At 39.8% G+C, this 19,221-nt stretch overlaps 1 protein-coding gene across 1 annotated transcript in view; it reads left to right on the forward strand.

Annotated features, from left to right (window-relative positions):
- Window positions 1–7,402, forward strand: part of ATF1 (activating transcription factor 1) — a gene marked incomplete at both ends in the record, with an annotated part of 32,097 nt that extends 24,695 nt beyond the window's left edge. Inside the window, 3 exons of the mRNA XM_084255532.1 lie at window positions 3,574–3,756; window positions 3,842–4,001; window positions 7,258–7,402. Coding sequence (XP_084111658.1) covers window positions 3,574–3,756; window positions 3,842–4,001; window positions 7,258–7,402 — 488 coding nt within the window. The remainder of the gene's footprint in view (window positions 1–3,573; window positions 3,757–3,841; window positions 4,002–7,257) is intronic.
- Between the last annotated feature and the right edge of the window lie 11,819 nt (window positions 7,403–19,221).

Below are 19,221 nucleotides of genomic sequence, written 5' to 3' on the forward strand. Positions count from 1 at the left end.
TAATATATTTGCAATGTGATTTGCAGCCCACTTTATATAATCAGGGACTAATCAACTTTAAAAACCTCTTTCTGAAAAATGCTGTAAGGAAAGCATATGAGATCCTTGCTTTTTAAAAGGAAAACTTAGGGGAACCAATAGAAATGAAATACCACAAACAGATATGTATATATCCATCTAATATTCAGTAAGAATCAATTGATCAGTTATTTGTACTTGTAATAACACTTAGATTTTTTGCTTAATAATTTAGTGAGCTCTACTGGCTTATCAAAATGACATTTGGCAAAACAAATAAGATAATAAATATAAATTTATATTTCAAATTTAATTTTTAGTTTTGCTTTCAACATTTTATTTCAAATATGCAGCAGACACACACATCTTTTTTTCAGTGACTTTTGGATTTGGAGTCAGTGCTTATAAAGCCTTTTCCGTATTTTTGATTTTCCCAGTTCCTACTTTCATTTTTTGTTTGTTTTTGACTTTTAAATCTTTGATCCATGTTAAGTTTATTTTGGTATAAGGAGTGAGGTAGATAACCAATTTCTTATTTTGCCTAGTTGCCTACCCAGTTTATGGAATACCATTTACATATTTAAACCTACCTTTAGCTACTGATTAGAAATTATGTCCAATGAGGTATGTCTGTGAGTTTTGATAAGTACATGGGATTGTCTGACTATCATCATGTCAAGATAGAATTATGTAACCCCAATAAATTCACTTCTGCTTTCCATGTGTAGCTACTCTCTCCTCATTCCTCATCCCTGCTCTTTGTCTGACTTTGCCTCTTGTCACGAAATAGATGTCCCACTTGACCCCTTTCACCATCTCCAATGTCCACCAACACCTTGGTGTCCACTCTTATTTGACTTACTACAGTAGGCAACCTGTTAGTCATCTTGCTTCCAATTTTGTTCTACTAGTTTTCCACAGTGCAGCCAAGGCAATTTACGTAAAATGTGATTTAGATCATACCACGCCTGCTCAAAATCTTCCAGTGACCTTCCTTCACACTTAGAGCAAGTCCTGCTTTCTAAGGCATCATATTCAGGATCTGGCCTTCCCTGCTACTCTGGTCTCATCTTCTGACACTTGATGACATTTGCACCACACATTTTCTTGCTTTTTCTCAAACATATGAAGCTTGTTTCTACCTCAGGTTCTTTGGGATTGTCATCCCCATTGTCTGGTCTGACACTTTCTTCTCCCAGTACACACCTGGCTCACATCCTGACTCCTGCTCTGCTTAAGTGTCACCTCCTCAAAGAGACACATACAGCTCCTCCCTTTGATTTGTTTTTGTATTTTTTACAGCATTTATATGTAATTATAAGAAATTGCATACTAATTATATAGTTATAGTAATTATAGATTTGCTTATTTCTGATCTGTTCTCAGGGAATATAAATTCCTTGAGGGAAAGAACTTTGTCTTGTTCATAGCTGTACCCTTGACATACAGGGCCTGGGACACACTGGGCTTTCAGTAAAATTCATTATGAATAACTAAAAGAATATATATGGAATATTTTATGGAGACACATGGACACTGGAGATAGCAGTTGCAAGAAAGGAACTTTGGGAGCAGAGCCAGGGAACTGGGGGGTTCATTTTAAATTTTTAACAATTTTTTTAAGCCATAGACATGTATAACTCTTTCCAAAAAATGTTTTTAAGGTAGCATGTTAAAAATTATGTCAATATGATTAATTCTAGAATCATTAAAAATTATAATAATGGAAACTATATAGAAACTTAGGTTAATATAAGTTATAATTACAATAAGTGCATACAAACTAGTACTTAGGGCAGTCATGACTCAATAAAACTTTCTTAATGATGGAAATGTTCCATAGCTGCACTGTGCGGTACAGTAGCCCATGTGTGACAACTGAGCACCAGATGTGGTGAGACTGAGAACTGAATTTTTTATTTTGTGCAGTTTTTTTAAAGATTTATTTTATTTATTTATGCATATAAGAGCTGGGGTGCAGACCAGAGGTGTGGGGGATGAGAGGATTCACCAGACAGTGGGGAGCAGAACAGGCAGATCTACTGAAAGACACTGCTGAGGAGAGTAGCAGGCAAGACAGGAAAGGTCTGCTGTGCCATGTGGTGACCCTCCCTGGCCAGGGGTCGAACTTGTGCTGTGATGGCTGTGGATAGCTTCATAGTGCTGAGATTTAACCCCCTGCACCACCAAGGGGGTCCCTATTTTGTGCAATTTTAGTTAACTTAAATAAACACATTTTGGCTAATGGCTACTGTATTGGACAGAATAGATTTAGAGTAAATTCAACCAGATTAATGTACATGTTGAAGAAGAATGGGAAGATCTATTGCAGAAATGAAAGCCATTCTATATTTTCACATATTTAGCATCAAAAGATACATATCTATACATGTGTATATACACATATTTTCATATTTATTAGTTATAAGTGCCTAGATGAACATAGGAAAATCTTGGGAGGAATGTATAACAGAAATAACAGGATCTAAGGATGGGGGTACAGGTGGTCAGTGTAATAAATAGGGATAATGGGAATTTATCTTACATATTTGCATAATAGAAATATATATGAATATATAATACATATTATGTGTTGCATACATGGAATTTTAAAAGTAATTGCTAATATAAGTCTAAATCTCTGCAACTGAAAAATTTAATGTCATTATTCTTAAAGCCATAAAGTGTGTGGGACTGTTTGTTGTGTGGCATTGGGGAAGGGATACTTAAACACATAAATAGAGACATGTATTTTGGCTTCCTGATAGCCTCATTATCATTATAAAAGAAAAAAAGAATTGTGTAATTATAATCTGAGAAGGGGAGAGGCATTAGACTCAAGGGATTTACTGTATGGGAAATGCATAATGCTTAAAATGTTTTCTATTTGGCTCTGCTTTATAGGTGTTTAATTTAGGATATGAGGGGAAAGCATTATAAGTATCAGTGAAAAATGCTTTTGGAGAGCTTAGTAATGTGATCTGTATAGCGGTTTTCTGATGACTTAAAATTTTACTGGTGATTTTCACTAAGAAATGACTGAATAGATTACATTTTAAAAATATCACTTATGTAATACACTTAACAGTGGTTGCCAATTGAAAGTGGAGCTAAGAAACAGTACAAAAAAGGCTTATTTATGTCCCTAGGTACACTTACACATTTAAAAAGTACTTTTATTACAAACTATGTAAATGTTATTTTCTACTTACTTTTCCTTCAAGTTAGCCCTCAATGCCTTTGTATGCCCCAGAACAGCAGTTAGCATGGAGTGCTTCATAGAGCCCCAAAGGTGTTTTGACCAGTCAGTTATGTTGTAGAGCTTGAAACTCAAGATTAGTGCATCTGAACTATAAAATTTTATTTAAAATGTCGTTTTCTTTCTTTTACATCTAGTTCACCCAAAGTCAACAGTTATCAAGTAGAATTGCATTCAAACCTATATTAATGAATAGTGTTTTTGTTTCTTGTTGTTTGTGGGGTTTTTTTGCCAGTCCTTTGCAATTAGTGCATTGTGTAGTCTGACAAAAGCTATGTTTTCTTTTTTGGTTCAAGTTGCCATTGCCCCAAATGGAGCCTTACAGCTGGCCAGTCCAGGCACAGATGGAGTACAGGGACTTCAGACATTAACCATGACAAATTCAGGTAGCGCTCAGCAAGGTACAACAATTCTCCAGTATGCACAGACCTCTGATGGACAGCAAATACTTGTACCCAGCAACCAGGTGGTTGTACAGAGTAAGTATTCTTAAGTATCTACGGAAAACATCCCTGAGTGCTCTGAAAAACACTTGTAAATTTACTCATTCTTTTGACCACACAGCTGCATCAGGAGATATGCAGACCTATCAGATTCGTACCACACCTTCTGCTACTTCGCTGCCACAAACTGTGGTGATGACATCTCCTGTGACTCTTACCTCTCAGACAACTAAGACAGATGACCCCCAATTGAAAAGAGAAATAAGGTTGATGAAAAACAGGTAGGTAGTAAAACTATACTGCCAGAATGGGTAACCTTTTTCTAAATCTCAAAACATAAGCAAATGTTAATTGCAGTTGTATATTAGAAATAAGGAGAGAGGTTTATATCAGCTTTATTTTACTGTTAGATTTATTTCCAATGGATCAGAGAGTCCCATTGCTCAATCTACTTATTTAATATTTAACCTAAATTTCTTCCATTTCAATTTTTTCTTTGAAAGGACTTATTGAACAAAGATTTTCAGGTAATATATTTTTTTTCCTATTGGGCTGCTTGTCATTGTCTAGCAAGAAAAACAATTAGTGAAAAGAATTCTCTAAAATGCCTAGTATACTTAAACTTACTGATACAGAAATGCTTTTAATTTTTTTTTAATTTTTTTTTTCATAGAGGCATGTTTTATTTATTTCTTTATTTGTTTGTTTGTTTGTTTATACATGCACTGGGTACAGTCAGAAGCGTGGGAGGGTGAGAGAATTCACCAGAGCCAGAGCAGGGAGCAGAGCAGGCAGAGCAGCCAGGGAGGCCCATACAGAAATGCTTTTAAAATGAATTTTAATCATGGAAATATAGCCATAATTTCATCCCCAGAACTATTTACCTTTAAAATTTATTTTAAATTTTGCTAGATGTACTGAACATGTATCAAGCATGAAAGACCACTGATTTGTTGAGAAAAAGAATATAGTGGGTACTCTGCCGTGTACTCACAGAAAAGAGAGAAAAAGGAATGATACCAATAAGTCTATTAAGAACAAGAAACGGCAAATAACAAGATTCAATAGTTTTAAAAATCACAATAGGGCCTCCCCTGGTGGTGCAGCGGTTGAGCGCTGGGCTGCGAAGCTGCCCTCAGCTTCTGCGGCGCCAGGTCGATCGATCCCCCGCCACCGGCGAGGGTCCCACATGGCGCGCAGACCTCTCCTGCTGAGCCCGCTGCTTCTCTCAGCAGTGTATTTCGTTGGTCTGCCTGTTCTGTTCCCCGCTCAGGCTCTGGTGAATTCTCTCACCCTCCCGTGCTTCTGACTGTACCCAGTGCTTGAATGAATGAATGAATGAATAAATAAATAAATAAATAAATCTTTAAAAAATAACTAAAAATCACAATAGTATTCAATTTTCATCTCCTCATTAATAGGATAAAAAGATAATTTTCTGAGAGCAATAAACGTTTCCATAAAAGGATCATTTAGACATACTCACTTCAAGATAAAAATGTCTCTTTACTATAAACTAACAACAAGCATCACTGAATGAATTTGGTAAGAAGGCAGGTACTGTGCAATCTGTTTTGGCATTCCAACAACTGTAATAAGATAAGGGAATGTGAAGTTAGTTATATAATTATTAGAAGAATTGTTTTTCTTTGTTGATGGTATGATTGTGTACCTAGAAAACCCAAGAAACTAGTTAAAAATTATTAGAATGAGACCTCTTCTGACTGGATCTAGATGTGGTGTATATATATACATGATGGAATATTACTCAGCAATCAAAAAAGATAAACTCATGCCATTCGCAGCAACATGAATGGAGATGGAAGGGATTATGCTCAGTGAAATAAGCCAGAAAGAAAAAGAAAAATATTGGATGGTTTCACTTACAGGAGGAATGTAGGGAACCAAATAAAGGATCAGATGAAAAAATAATTATAATAAATTAAAAAACAAAATTAACAGGCAACTATAAATCAGAGACATTCTGCAGGGGAAGGGGAGGGATCAAAATGGGAGGGAAGAGCACATGGGACTATGGTAATGGTGCAGGGGTGAACTGGTGGTGGGAATTTTACAGGGACTACACTTGAGAGGAGAAAGCATACCTTGTACAAAAAGGAAGAATGATGTAAAATATATTTTTTAAAAAATGAGACTTCTCTTTCAGACAGTATGACCTAAGCTATATTTTTTAAAGCTTAATAAAATAAAAACCATTCTTGCAAATGATGTGATGAGGCTGTTGGAAAGTAAGCGAAATCTAGGTTAGGAGTGAAACAGGAACACAAGACCATGAGATTAATAAGCAATGAAGTCGCCCCGTGTGTCTTAGAGATAAATTTACATCTTTGTGATCAGAAAGAATCAGATCAGAACTTTTGTAGGCACAGGGTACTAGGAACAGAACCTGGGGCCTCTATGCAAGGTGGGGAATTGGATCAGAATTATATCTCATGCATTTTTCATGAGATCAATATCCAAAAAGTGCTGTATCTAGAAGCTGAGAATTCTGTCATATCAAGGTTTCCTGTGTTTATGCTCAGTTTTTTAGCTCTCTATTTCATTTATCTCATCATACTATCACACTTATATCACAGCTTTAAACAAAACTTAGTATCTCCTCACCTTATTTTTTTTTTTAAAGATTTATTTATTTATGCATACAAGAAAGAGGGTACAGAACAGAGGTGCCAGGGGTGAGAGGATTCACCAGAGACAGAGCGGGGAACAGAACAGGCAGACTGACTGAAATACACTGCTGAGGGGAGCAGCGAGCTAGTTGGGAGAGGTCTGCTGTGCCCTCTGGGTAGCTCCCTGGCCGGGGATAGAACTTGTGCTGCAGTGGCTGCGGTTGGCTTCATAGGTTGCGTCTTAACCCCTTGCGCCACCAGGGAGGCCCCTCCTCACCTTATTTTTGTGTAGGATATTCTGTTCTTGGCAAAGACAAATAGTGCAGATTTCTGGGGGAAGGAGGGAGTCTGGTGCTAAGGTAATTGGATATCTGTATGTGAAAAAAAAATTTGGATTTCTTCTTCACCCAACATACAGAAATATTCCTGATGGACTAAAAATATAACTGTGAAAGATGGAATTTCAAAGCTTTTAGGTGAAAATATATAATGACATTAACAAAGAGCCCAGAAATAGCTTCTTGTTCTGGCTAAGTATACTTAAAAAGGACAACTTATTAAGTGATACTGACACAATCAACTCCACATTTGGAAAAAAATTGGAGTCCTATTTTTTACTAAGTAATTCAGACTAATTAAAGACGTAATGATGGGGGTGGGGGGAGCAATAAAAACTTTTAAAAAGTGTAGAGTGATATATATATTGCATGACATTTTAATCTAAGCTGAGAAAAAAATTAAATCCTACACTTAATGTCTATGTATTTTAACACTGTACCTACATGAGGCCTTAACTTTTTAAGTGAGAAAGAAAAGATGACCAGGAAAAATTACTGAAATGTTTTTACCATTTTTGTTAAGAGTGTGATTTTTTTTTCTAACATCGGTTTTTTAATACTTATATTAGAGAAGCTGCTCGAGAATGTCGCAGAAAGAAAAAAGAATATGTGAAATGCTTGGAAAACAGAGTTGCAGTCCTGGAAAATCAAAATAAAACTTTAATAGAAGAGTTAAAAACTTTGAAGGATCTTTATTCCCATAAAAGTGTTTGATTCTTAAGAAAGAAAACATTTTTCGTGGACTTGCCTGAAAATTAGATGGATTTCTTTTTAGTGGAGCTTTATAAATTAAAAGGTCAAAAATGAAGCCTTTTATTTAGGCTTTAGCAACTCAAGGATACACTATCTTATGCAAGAGATGTGGTGATAGAATAAAGTGGAAAATGACCTCAAAGAAGTTACTGGCACAACTGGAAATGCTATAGAAATTACAGCTTACTCAAGCAGCAGGAAATGAACTTTCAGCAAAATTTTCTAAACAACAACAGTTGTCAATAACCCAAAAATGGCAGAAGATGAAATCTGGTAAATTGAATTTTTAAAAATAAATCCTCTTATCCTTTAAGTTTGCATTTTTTACTGTTTTCTAAAATTTACCTTTTCCAAGTTTGTGTGTATATATGTTTTGTTTTTGCCAATAAATTCTAAATTACAAATGTAAAGGAAAAGCTAATGCATAACTAGATATATAAATTATGTGTTCTGATTATACTTGTTCTATTAGCAAGTCTTTTAAATGAGTTTTTAAGTTTGTTTTACTGGATTTGAGAGGGTTTTGCAACTGGGTTATGTTTTTGAGGCCTTGTCCTAAAAGGTTCATGTAAGGTACATGAATGCAGTGGTGATTTTGTAACATTTTTTAATCAAAATGGAAAGAGGATTGTTTAAAAGTTTTATACTTTTAAATAATTTGTTTTAGTTACTCTGGGACTGGTAATTTTCTACAAATACAAATTGTTTTTTGATTATTCTGTATGCAGTTGAATATACATTTCTCACTCTGTTGTGCTTTAATAGAATGGAATGTTTACAGGCCCTTGAGGTGATATTAGAGTATTTTTAAAAATTTTTGTGAAGGTATGTACCAAAGGTTTCCAAGAAGATTTTATAATCAATTTAATGTAAGTTTTATCAGATTCTAAAATAGTGCAGTTATTAAGGCAATTTTATGTTGAGAGTCTATTTTGTAATGTAGTGAATGGTACATTTATAAGAAAAGTGACTGCCAATATATTTTTATAGCTAATCTTTATAAATTCTAATGTTGAGTTTTTAATGATTATTTTAAAGGTTTATATAGTTTAGTATAAAAAAATATTTTGCATCTCAAAGTATCATTTTATATTATGGAAAGCAAAGTTTTGTGATTGGCTAATATTTGAATTGTAAGTTTTATATGCAGTTTACCCAAAATTTAAAAAATGCTGTCAGTACAACAGTATTTAACCTCTGTATTCCAGTTTGTATACACTTTGAAACTGTACTACATAACTGTTGTGTGCTTCTTATACAATGCGTCATATTGTTGTTTATGAAATTAAAGGACATTTGATAAAATTAAGTTTGCTGAATGTAAAATATGTATTAATTGATAAACGAATGACAAGCTTCCTGACAGCCATTCTGTTACTTAAACTATAGTGCATTTTAACTTTAAAATGAGAATAAATTTATAGTTTTGGTCTACACAACCTATTTTAAGATGGGTTATGTTTGTAAGATTTGATTCATTCAGAACCAATTACAGTAAACTAGGGAAAGCTTAAGTTTTTTGTTCTGTAACTATTTAGGACATGCATGGTTCAGGAGCCTACAAGGTAGAAATATTAACCTAATTGACAAGTTTATGATTAGTCCTAATGAAAAATTTCATTAAAAGTGTTTTGAAAAGTGGAACTCCATTAATTTGGCAGTTTATGAAAGGGGCCAAAAAAGTTAACTTACTACCTTGTATTAAGCCAGACTCTCAAACAGATGGTCCATTACACCTGAAAATTTTAAGGAAGCATGAGGTAACTTGGGTTATAGCACTTTTTTTTTTTTTAAAGATTTATGCATACAAGAACTGGGGTACAGGCCAGAGATGCGGGGGGAAAGAGGATTCACCAGAGACTGAGTGGGAAACAGAACAGGCAGACTGACCGAAATACACTGCTGAGGGGAGCAGTGGGCGAGACAGGCAAGGTCTGCTGTGACATGTGGGTAGCTCCCTGACCGGCCGGGGATCGAACTCATGCTGCAGAGGCTATGGATTGCTTCAAAGTGCTGTGCTTAACTCCTTGTGCCACCAGGGAAGCCCACAAAAAGTGTTTTAAAAGACAGTATATTGGGGGCCTCCCCTGGTGGCGCAGCGGTTGAGCGCTGGGCTGCGAAGTTGCCCGCAGCCTCTGCGGCGTTGGTTCAATCCCCGGCCACCAGCGAAGGTCCTACATGGCACACAGACCTCTCCTGCCACGCCCGCTGCTCCCCTCAGCAGTGTACCTCGTCAGTCTGCCTGTTCTGTTCCCTGCTCTGGCTCTGGTGAATTCTCTCACCCTCCCGCACTTCTGACTATGCCCAGTGCTTGTATAAATAAATAAATAAATCTTAAAAAAAAAAAAGACAGTATATTGGGCAGATATTAAGCTCGGCTGCCTCAGAGCTAGCCTAGTTCTAAGTGCCTTAACAGCAGACACCCACAAATTTTGTAAAATTTCTGCTGCCTGCAGACTATAATGTCACAGGTTTGAGCAAGCCATAGATGACTCCATAAGTACAAAGTAGGTTTTTACTTTTAATACTATCAAATTATCTTTCTAGATGTTTCTACTTTGAATCCAGTATCAGACTTACCAGATTTTAAAGGTGATTATAGTCCACATCTGAAATTAGACTTCAAAAGTTCAATAAACAAGTTATTTCCTTAGCTCAATTTCCTATTTTTTGTAAGTTCACTATCAACTATTAAATTATACACTATATTGATAGGAAATGCATTGTTGCCCACGAACATATCTTGAGCATACAAAGAAAGGTATCTCTTTACTTTTTTTTTTTTTTAAAGATTTATTTATTTACACAAGCACTGGGTCCAGTCAGAAGCATGGGAGGGTTAGAGAATTCACCAGAGCCAGAGCAGGGAGCAGAACAGGCAGACTAACGAAATACGCTGCTGAGGGGAGCAGCGGGAGGCAGGAGAGGTCTGTCATGCCATATGGGACCCTCGCCAGGTGGCCGGGGAGCAAACCGGCGCCGCAAAGGCTATGGGCAGCTTCGCAGCCCAGCGCTCAACCGCTGTGCCACTGGGGAGGCCCTCTTTACTTTTATTAATTACAGTATGAAGAATAGGCACATGGTTAGAGCTTTGGCTATCTTAGTATAACTGTTTATGCATTCTGCAATTATATGCAGGTTACTGATTGAACTTATGTTTTTCTTTAGTTAAAATACTATGGACAGGGCCTCCCCGGTGGCGCAGCGGTTGAGCGCTGGGTTGCGAAGCTGCCTGCGGCCTCCGCGGCGCCGGTTCGATCCCCAGCTGCTCCCCGGCCACCAGAGGAGGGTCCCACATGGCGTGCAGACCTCTCCTGCCGCCCGCTGCTCCCCTCAGCAGTGTACTTCGGTCCTTCTGTCTGCTCTGCTCCCCGCTCTGGCTCTGGTGAATTCTCTCACCCTCCCGCGCTTCTGACTGTACCCAGTGCTTGTATAAACAAAACAAACAAATAAATAAATAAAGCATGCCTCTATTAAAAAAAAAAAAAAATACCAGATCTCATTTAAAAAAAAAAAAAAATACTATGGACATAGGAAGGACATAAAGATATGTATTATGACTTAGAATTATATAATCAGTTGTAGCAATGGCAGTTCAAAAGTCCCAGGAAAAGGTGGTGTAAATGATATAAATTGAGTGCAATTTGACTAAGGGCTTGATAGCTATGTGGTTTTTTTGTTTTTTTTTTGATAGCTATTTTAAAGGAAAAGTCACAGGTTATAGTGAAACGAAGAGACAAAGCTTACAAAAATCTAATTGTAGTAATCATTTAACATTCTTTTATACAAAGTTTTTCATTTTGAATACTATAAAAGTGAAGGAACAGCAAGACTGTACAGTTCAGAAGGAGAATTTGGGGAGGAATTCAGGGAGAATTTGGCAGGAATCTTTGAGGGCTAGTCATTTAGAAGAGATTTAGGCCATTTAACAGCCCCTTTAAGAAAAAAAAAAAAAATTCTGGTAACTCTTGTATATCGGTAAATTTCTTCGTAGCAAACTAACATAGGCATTAGGATCAAGTCTTTGCCACTACATATTTAAGGTCCTTTTCCTCAAAATTGACAATGTACTAGTGTCCTACCTTCAATGAATGAAGCTTATTTCACAAGTTTTTTAACTGCTAAGTTATGTAAATATCACCTTTCATTGTTATAAATCTGTGGTTGCCTATATACATACTACACAGTCATGCTATTTCCTTATATTGACTATCTACTGAGTATCTCTAGTGCATCAGAAACTGTTTTTAAGGAAGAGCATTCATTCATTTAGCAATTATTTATTTGAGACCTCATCTATGCCAAGCATTACTAGAAGAATGAACAAGTCAGCGTTACAGTTCTTGTGGAACTTAGATTTTTTTTTTAAGTTGTACTATTTTTATTGAGGCAACATTAGAGTTATAGGTTCACACCTTTTCAGACATGTAAACACTAGGCCCACCACCTGAACACCCATCCATAACCCTCCCTCATCTGCCCCACCCCTCCCCCTCCTGGTAGCTTCAGTTCTACAGTCAACACTGGGATTTGTTTATGATTTATTGTTTAGGTTTTTTTTAAGATTTGTTTTTATTTATTTATACAAGCACTGGGTACAGTCAGAAGCGCGGGAGGGTGAGAGAATTCACCAGAGCCAGAGCGGGGAGCAGAACAGGCAGAAGGACCGAAGTACACTGCTGAGGGGAGCAGCGGGCGGGGTAGGAGAGGTCTGCGCGCCATGTGGGACCCTCCTCCAGTGGCCGGGGAGCAGCCGGGGATTGAACCGGCGCTGCAGAGGCTGCGGGCAGCTTCGCAACCCAGTGCTCAACCACTGCGCCACCAGGGAGGCCCTGTTTATGATTTATTGTTACAAGACACAGATAGCTTTGATAATTTGCCCAAGGTCACATAGTAAATAACAAAACTAGGGCTCAGACCTACAGCTGGTCAACTACAAAGCTTGTGGTTTTGGGCCTCCCCTGTGGCGCAGCGGTTGAGCGCTGGGTTGCAAAGCTGCACGCAGCCTCTGCGGCGCCGGTTCGATCCCTGGCTGCTCCCCGGCCACTGGAGGACGGTCCCGCATGGCGCGCAGACCTCTCCTGCCGCCCGCTGCTCCCCTCAGCAGTGTACTTCGGTCCTTCTGCCTGCTCTGCTCCCCGCTCTGGCTCTGGTGAATTCTCTCACCGTCCCGCGCTTCTGACTGTACCCAGTGCATGTATAAACAAAACAAACAAACAAACAAAACAAAACAAAACAAAAAAAAAAGCTTGTGGTTTTAAGCACCAGAGTCTACCTTTTTTCTTATTTGTGGTGTTGAAGCAGCTGCAAAGCTTTGTTTCATTTTATTGTTAGGCACTCAGTATCAAGAATTTTAAAGGTTCTACTGAAATGTGTCCACTAGATGGCAACCTTCATTTTAAAAATACATAAAAATACACAAGTTAATATATCAAATCCATATACCCCCACCGCCCAAAATTAATAGATATTAACATTTTGCTATCTTTAGATCATTTTCTGAAGAAAAAATGTACAGGTGAACGCACCACCTTCTCTCCCTAGTCACATTTCCCTCTGCAATGGAAACCACTATCATGAACTTAGTGTGGCTCCAGGACACATTGTTGTATTTACTATGTGATTCCATAAATACATGTTTTCTGAAGTTCATAAATGGTAGCTTTATAATGTACCATTCTTTAAATGAAAGTGAAGCAGGCCAAAGAAAATAGGATTTTAGCTATGGCAATTTATCCTTTTGTTGTGGGGATAAAAACTAGCCATCCAAGCTTTTTTTTCAACTAATAATTCTTATAATTTAGTATCACATCTAGGTAAAAATACCAAAATCTATTAATTCAGAAAATGTGCAAATAACAGTCTAAGATTACAAAATACCAAACAAAAATTGACTTAAGACTTTTTAGCAATGAATTGTAAAGAGTAAAAAGAAAAAGGCAGCATCACTTCTTTGCCCATTATCGGTTGCCATCACAAATAAGTATAATTTCTATAAATCAACTATGTACAAAGTACTATGCTCAATGAAGGGTAGCCAGAAAACAAGAAACACCTTCTTTCACAAGAGCCCGCTACTTTTCACTAATCATTGCACATAGGGAAAACACCTGGAATTCTCTACCCAGTAAAAACACTCATCAGTCTAAGATGAAAAAGCAGCAGCAAATAGGACAGCCCAAAATCAGATAGTAGAAGGATATGTGTTTCAATAATCATGAAAAATGTAAATGCACTGGGCATTTTTAGTTAAATATCAGAGATTTCAGGTTGAATTGGAAAACAAAACCCAGTGACATTTGTTAAGGGGTAAATCTAAAATTAAGGATACAGCACGATTGAAAGTAAAAGCACAGAAAAAGTCATACCAAACACTAGTCAAAAGAAAATGCCGATAGAGCTATATATGTTGGAAAAAACACACTTTAAAGCAAAATTTACTTGCACAAAGACTGTAAAATGATAGGCTATTCAATTCACCTGGGAAGATAGAACATCTGATTACACCGAACACAACAGAGGCAGGACAGTAAGCAAAATGTAGAAACAGGAGAAAGAAAAGTTCACAATCTTAGATTTTTAACATACCTGTTTTGCAACCAAGCCAGGCAGGGTAGGTTCACCATGGATTCAGGTAGCGCTGGGTAAGTGGACTGGTCCGGCTTTTATGCCTCTGGCCTCTGCGGCTGTCACCTGAGGTCTTGATTGTGGCGATGCAGAAGGCACCTGGGAGCGCGGGCCGGGGGCACGCAGGCCTGATGGTGGACACCTGGAGTATGGTGTGGGCCTGGGTAAGTGCACACCTGAGCCTGGAGGCTGAGGCTATGAGGGCGGCATCTCTCAGAGAAGCTGCAGCGGAGAACGGCTCCAAGAGGAAGAGACCACAAGAGAAAGCCAGAGAGAGCCCAGAGGAAAGAGCATATAAAAATTTGCAGGGGGCCCAAGTTGCTGTCTCCCTGCTGGCCTGTTTCCCCTGTGCACTGTTAACAAACCTGTGGGGATGTCACTCCAAGGTTCTCTGTTAAGCTGCCTGGACCCGGCGGTGAACCTACCCAGCCTGGGCTGGCAGCAAAACAGGCAGCTTAACAGAGAACCTTGGATCCCCACAGGTTTGCTAACAGTGCGCAGGGGGAACAGGCCAGCAGGGAGACAGCAACTTGGGCCCCCTGCAAATCTTTATACAGGCTCTCGCGTAGTCGCTTGGTCCTGCCTTTCTGTAGTCACTTTGTCCTTTCGTAGCCCTTCTCCACTGCAGCCTTTTCTGAGTGACTCGACCTCCAGGCTCAGGCGTGCCCACTTACGCATGCCCACACCACACTCCAGGTGTCCACTGGTAGGCACGCGCGCCCCAGGGCCCACACGCCTTCTGCATTCAAGGCCGCGAGTGATAGCCACAGAAGCCAGCGAGCTAAAAGCTTGACCAGTTCCCTTACCCTAGGTCATAATTGATAGCAAAAACAAAAAGATAGGGCCTCCCCTGGTGGCGCAGCAGTTGAGCGTTGGGCTGCGAAGCTGCCTGCAGCCTCTGCAGTGCCGGTTCGATCCCCGGCCACCGGGTGAGGGTCCCACATGGCGAGCAGACCTCTCCTGCCGCCCGCTGCTCCCCTCAGCAGTGTGCTTCGGTCCTTCTGCCTGCTCTGCTCCCCGCTCTGGCTCTGGTGAATTCTCTCACCCTCCCGCACTTCTGACTGTACCCAGTGCTTGTATAAATAAATGAATCTTTTTTTTAAAAAAAAAAGGCAAGAAGATAACCAGTACAGAGATTTTAAGTTAATAAACCTGACCTTATAAACTAAATTTCATCAACTGTAAGTCACCACTGACTGTAAGGCACATTATTTCCTTAAATAACACTAAGATAAACCTCTGCCTGTAAACTATGACATACCACAATGCCTGGTTACATGATCACACTGATTTTGGAGATACTTAAATGTGAAAAATGTGCATTCTATCTATGACATTCCATAGAAAATACACCACTAGAAATAGTTCATTTCAAACACCTGAGTGTGAAAACAGACCATACACATTAACAGTGTCTCAATACATTTTCCAAGGACTGGTTTCATACAGACCATTTTTCACCAAAACCAGTCTTGATTATTGTAAATTTATAGTAAGTCTTGAAATCAGGATGTTTGAAGTCTTCAAGCTTTATTTATTTTTTCTCAAAGCTGTTATCAGCTGTTCTAGCTGAACTCAGCTATTCTGCCTTTCTATATAAATTTTAGAATCTACCTATATCTACAAAAATTATTTTTTGGGCCTCCCCAGTGGCGCGACGGTTGAGCGCCCCACTGCGAAGCTGTCCGCAGCCTCTGCAGCGCCGGTTCAATTCCCCGCCGGCGAGAGAGAATCCCACACGGTGCACAGACCTCTCCTGCCGCCCGCTGCTCCCCTCAGCAGTGTACTCCGGTCCTTCTGCCTGCTCTGCTTCCCGCTCTGGCTCTGGTGAATTCTCTCACCCTCCCGCGCTTCTGACCTGTACCCCAGTTCTTGTATGAATAAATAAATCTTAAAAAAAATTATTTTTAACCTTGAAGGGATTTTTTATTTGGATTGTGTTAAGCCCATATGTAGATCAATTTGGGGGGAAACTGACATCTTAACGAAAGATTGCGTCTTCCAATCCATACATACAATGCCTCCATTTTTTTTAGGTCTTTGATGTTTTCATCAGAGTTTTATAGCTTTCAGCACACTGACTACACATACTTTGTTCGATTCATACCTTGTGGCTCCTTTTTGCTCATAGCTGTTTTAACTTTAAATTTCAGTATCTAGTTGCTCCTGGATAGTATTTAGAAAGAGAGCTTATGTTCTGTGACCTTACTAAATTCACTTGTTAGTGGTTTTTTTTTTTAATAGAGAGAGTTTTATTTCCTTAAAATCTGTATACTTTATCTTGTTTTATTATACTGCCTAGGATTTCTAGGTAAATAGGGTTCATGAGTGTAGGGGCCGGAGAACATGGAGCAGGTTCTCTGTGGTCCGAGCAGACAGGGTAAAGGAGGAGAGAGTCCTGGAGCCCTTGGTGGCTTTTCAGGCCTCTAGTGGGATCTACCACGTACACGGCAGGCAGGGGTGCTGGGGGGCCGGAAGGCCAGCAGGCCTCCCAACCACCAGCAAGTCTTCACTCTTTCTGGGCTTACTGGCGTTCTCTGGTGGTCTCTGCTTCTCTTTCGCACTCTCTTTGCTGTTGTTCTCTCTGCTTCTCGTGGTTCTGTTCTCTTTTCATGGTTTTGCTTCTCTGTTCTTCTCGTGGTTCTGCTGGTGTCCCCATGACGCTGACAGTATAAGCCCAGTCTCTCAGCCCAGGTGTACCCACTTACGCACGCCCACACCCTACTCCAGGTGCCCGCCATCAGGCATGCATTCAGGACCTCAAGGATCCATCATCCATCCTAATGGTGGGAGGGCAGAAAAGCCTGACACTTTACCCTACAATGAGCATGGACTTTTTAACTTGTTCCCAGTTGTGGAGGAAAAACACTCAGTCTTTTAACATTTAAGCATGAGAAAAGCTACGGGGATTTTTGGGTAGGAGCCCTTTCTCATCTTAGGGGTATTTCCTTTTTTCCCAGCTCATGAGTTTTAATTCAAAGATAGGTGTTGAATTTTATCAAATGCTTTTTCTGTATCCCGTGATGATTAGAATAGGTGCTTTTCTTCATTAGTCTGTTTATATGATCAATTTTATTAATTGATTTTCTAATGTTGAACCAGTGTCATATTCTCAGAAAAGCTACCACTTGATCGTGATGTATAATCTTTTTTAAAAATATATAACTCTGCTCACATTTACTGAAGGTTTTTGCATCTCTGTTCATAAGGGATATTGGTTCTGCAATTTTCTGTTCTTGTAATATCTTTGCTTTTGGTAGCAGGGTAATGCTGGTATTACTTAATGAGTTGCTATTTGTAGGGTAAGGAAAAAGTATCAGGATTTTCTGCCCTCCTGCCATTAGGATAGATGAGGGAACCCTGCGGTCCTGAATGCATGCCTGATGGCGGGCACCTGCAGTGGGTACACCTGGGCTGAGAGACTGAGTTTTTAAGGGCGGTGTCATGAGGACGCCAGCAGAAGCCAAGGACAAACAGAAGCCGAGAGAAGAAGAGAAGCAGAGAGAACGCCAGAGAGCCCAGATAGAGTGAGGATTTGCAGGGGGCTGGGAGGACTGCCAGCCTGCTGGTGCCCCAGCACCCCTGCCTGCCATATGCCTGGTAAATCTAAATAAAAAACCTGCAAAAGCCACTGAGGACTCTGACTCCTCCTTTACCCGGTCTGCTGGATCAGAAAACCTGCTCAGTGGTCCTTCCTGCCCTTACATTATTAAAGAATTATAATTCATATTTTAAGTGTGATAATAATATTGTGGCTGTTTTATTTTTTTAAAGATTTATTTTATTTATTTTATTTATTTATACAAGCACTGGGTACAGTCAGAAGCGCGGGAGGGTGAGAGAATTCACCAGAGCCAGAGCGGGGAACAGAGCAGGCAGAGGGACCGAAGTACTCTGTGAGGAGAACAGTGGGCGGCAGGAGAGGTCTGCGCACCATGTGGGACCCTCCTCCGGTGGCCGGGGAGCAGCCGGGGATCGAACCGGCACCGCAGAGGCTGCGGGCAGCTTCGCAACCCAGCGCTCAACCGCTGCGCCACTGGGGAGACCCAATATTGTGGCTGTTTTAAAAGACCTAACCTTATAATTTTGGAATAAGTATTTAAGTATAGATAAAATTATATAATTCTTAGCATTACTTCAAAATAATTTTGGTAGTGAGGAAAAATAGATGGGAATATAATTATAGTAAGACTGGCCATGAAATAATTGCCAAATCTGTGTGATGGGCCCATTGGGGTTTATTATTTAATTTTTGTTTGACATTTTCAGACAGAAATCTCTAAAAACTAAAGACACAATGCTAGAACTATCAGTTATTTACATAGAAATAAAGGAAATAATTCCCCACCATGTTACCAACCTTCCTGACCACCGTAACCTTATTGTTCCCTATCGCTGAAGATGAATAGGGGCAAAGTTCAGTATAGCTCAAGATAGCAGCAATAAAATAACGTAAACCCACACATTCGACATCATTGTTCTTAAAAACCCTGGGTCAACTCGCCACTGGGAAACTCTCACAGACACCTTTTTGGCCCAAATAATAGCTGCCTATTTCTTTATTCCCTTTCCCCCAGTTTCCTTGGCACATTAAAAAAAATTTTGCATTATGCTGGTGTAGGGTAAGGCCAAAAAGTATCAGGCTTGGGCCTCCCCGGTGGCGCAGCGGGTTGAGCACAGCGCTGTGAAGCTGTCCACAGCCTCCGCAGCACCGGGTCAATTCCAGGCCTGCCAGGGAGAATCCCACATGGCGAGGCAGACCTCTCCTCTCTCGCCCACTGCTTTGGTCCGTCTGCCTGTTCTGCTCCCTGATCTGTCTCTGGTGAATCCTCTCACCCTCCCATGACTCTGGCCTGTACCCCAGCTCTTGAATAAATAAAAATAAATATTAAAAAAAAGTGTCAGGCTTTTCTGCCCTCCTGCCATTAGGATGGATGATGGATCCTTGTGGTCCTGAAAGCATGCCTGATGGCGGGCACCTGGAGTAGGGTGTGGGCGTGCGTAAGTGGATGCACCTGTGCTGAGAGACTGGGCTTATATGGGCGGCGTCAAGGGACGCCAGCAGAGCGGGAGAACAGAAGCATTGAGAACCAGAAAACGCCACAGAGCCCTGAAAGAGTGAAGACTTGCTGGGGGTTGGGAGGTCTGCCAGC

The sequence above is a fragment of the Talpa europaea genome (genome assembly GCF_964194135.1).
Source record: "Talpa europaea genome assembly, chromosome: 15".
Classification (NCBI taxonomy): domain Eukaryota; kingdom Metazoa; phylum Chordata; class Mammalia; order Eulipotyphla; family Talpidae; genus Talpa; species Talpa europaea.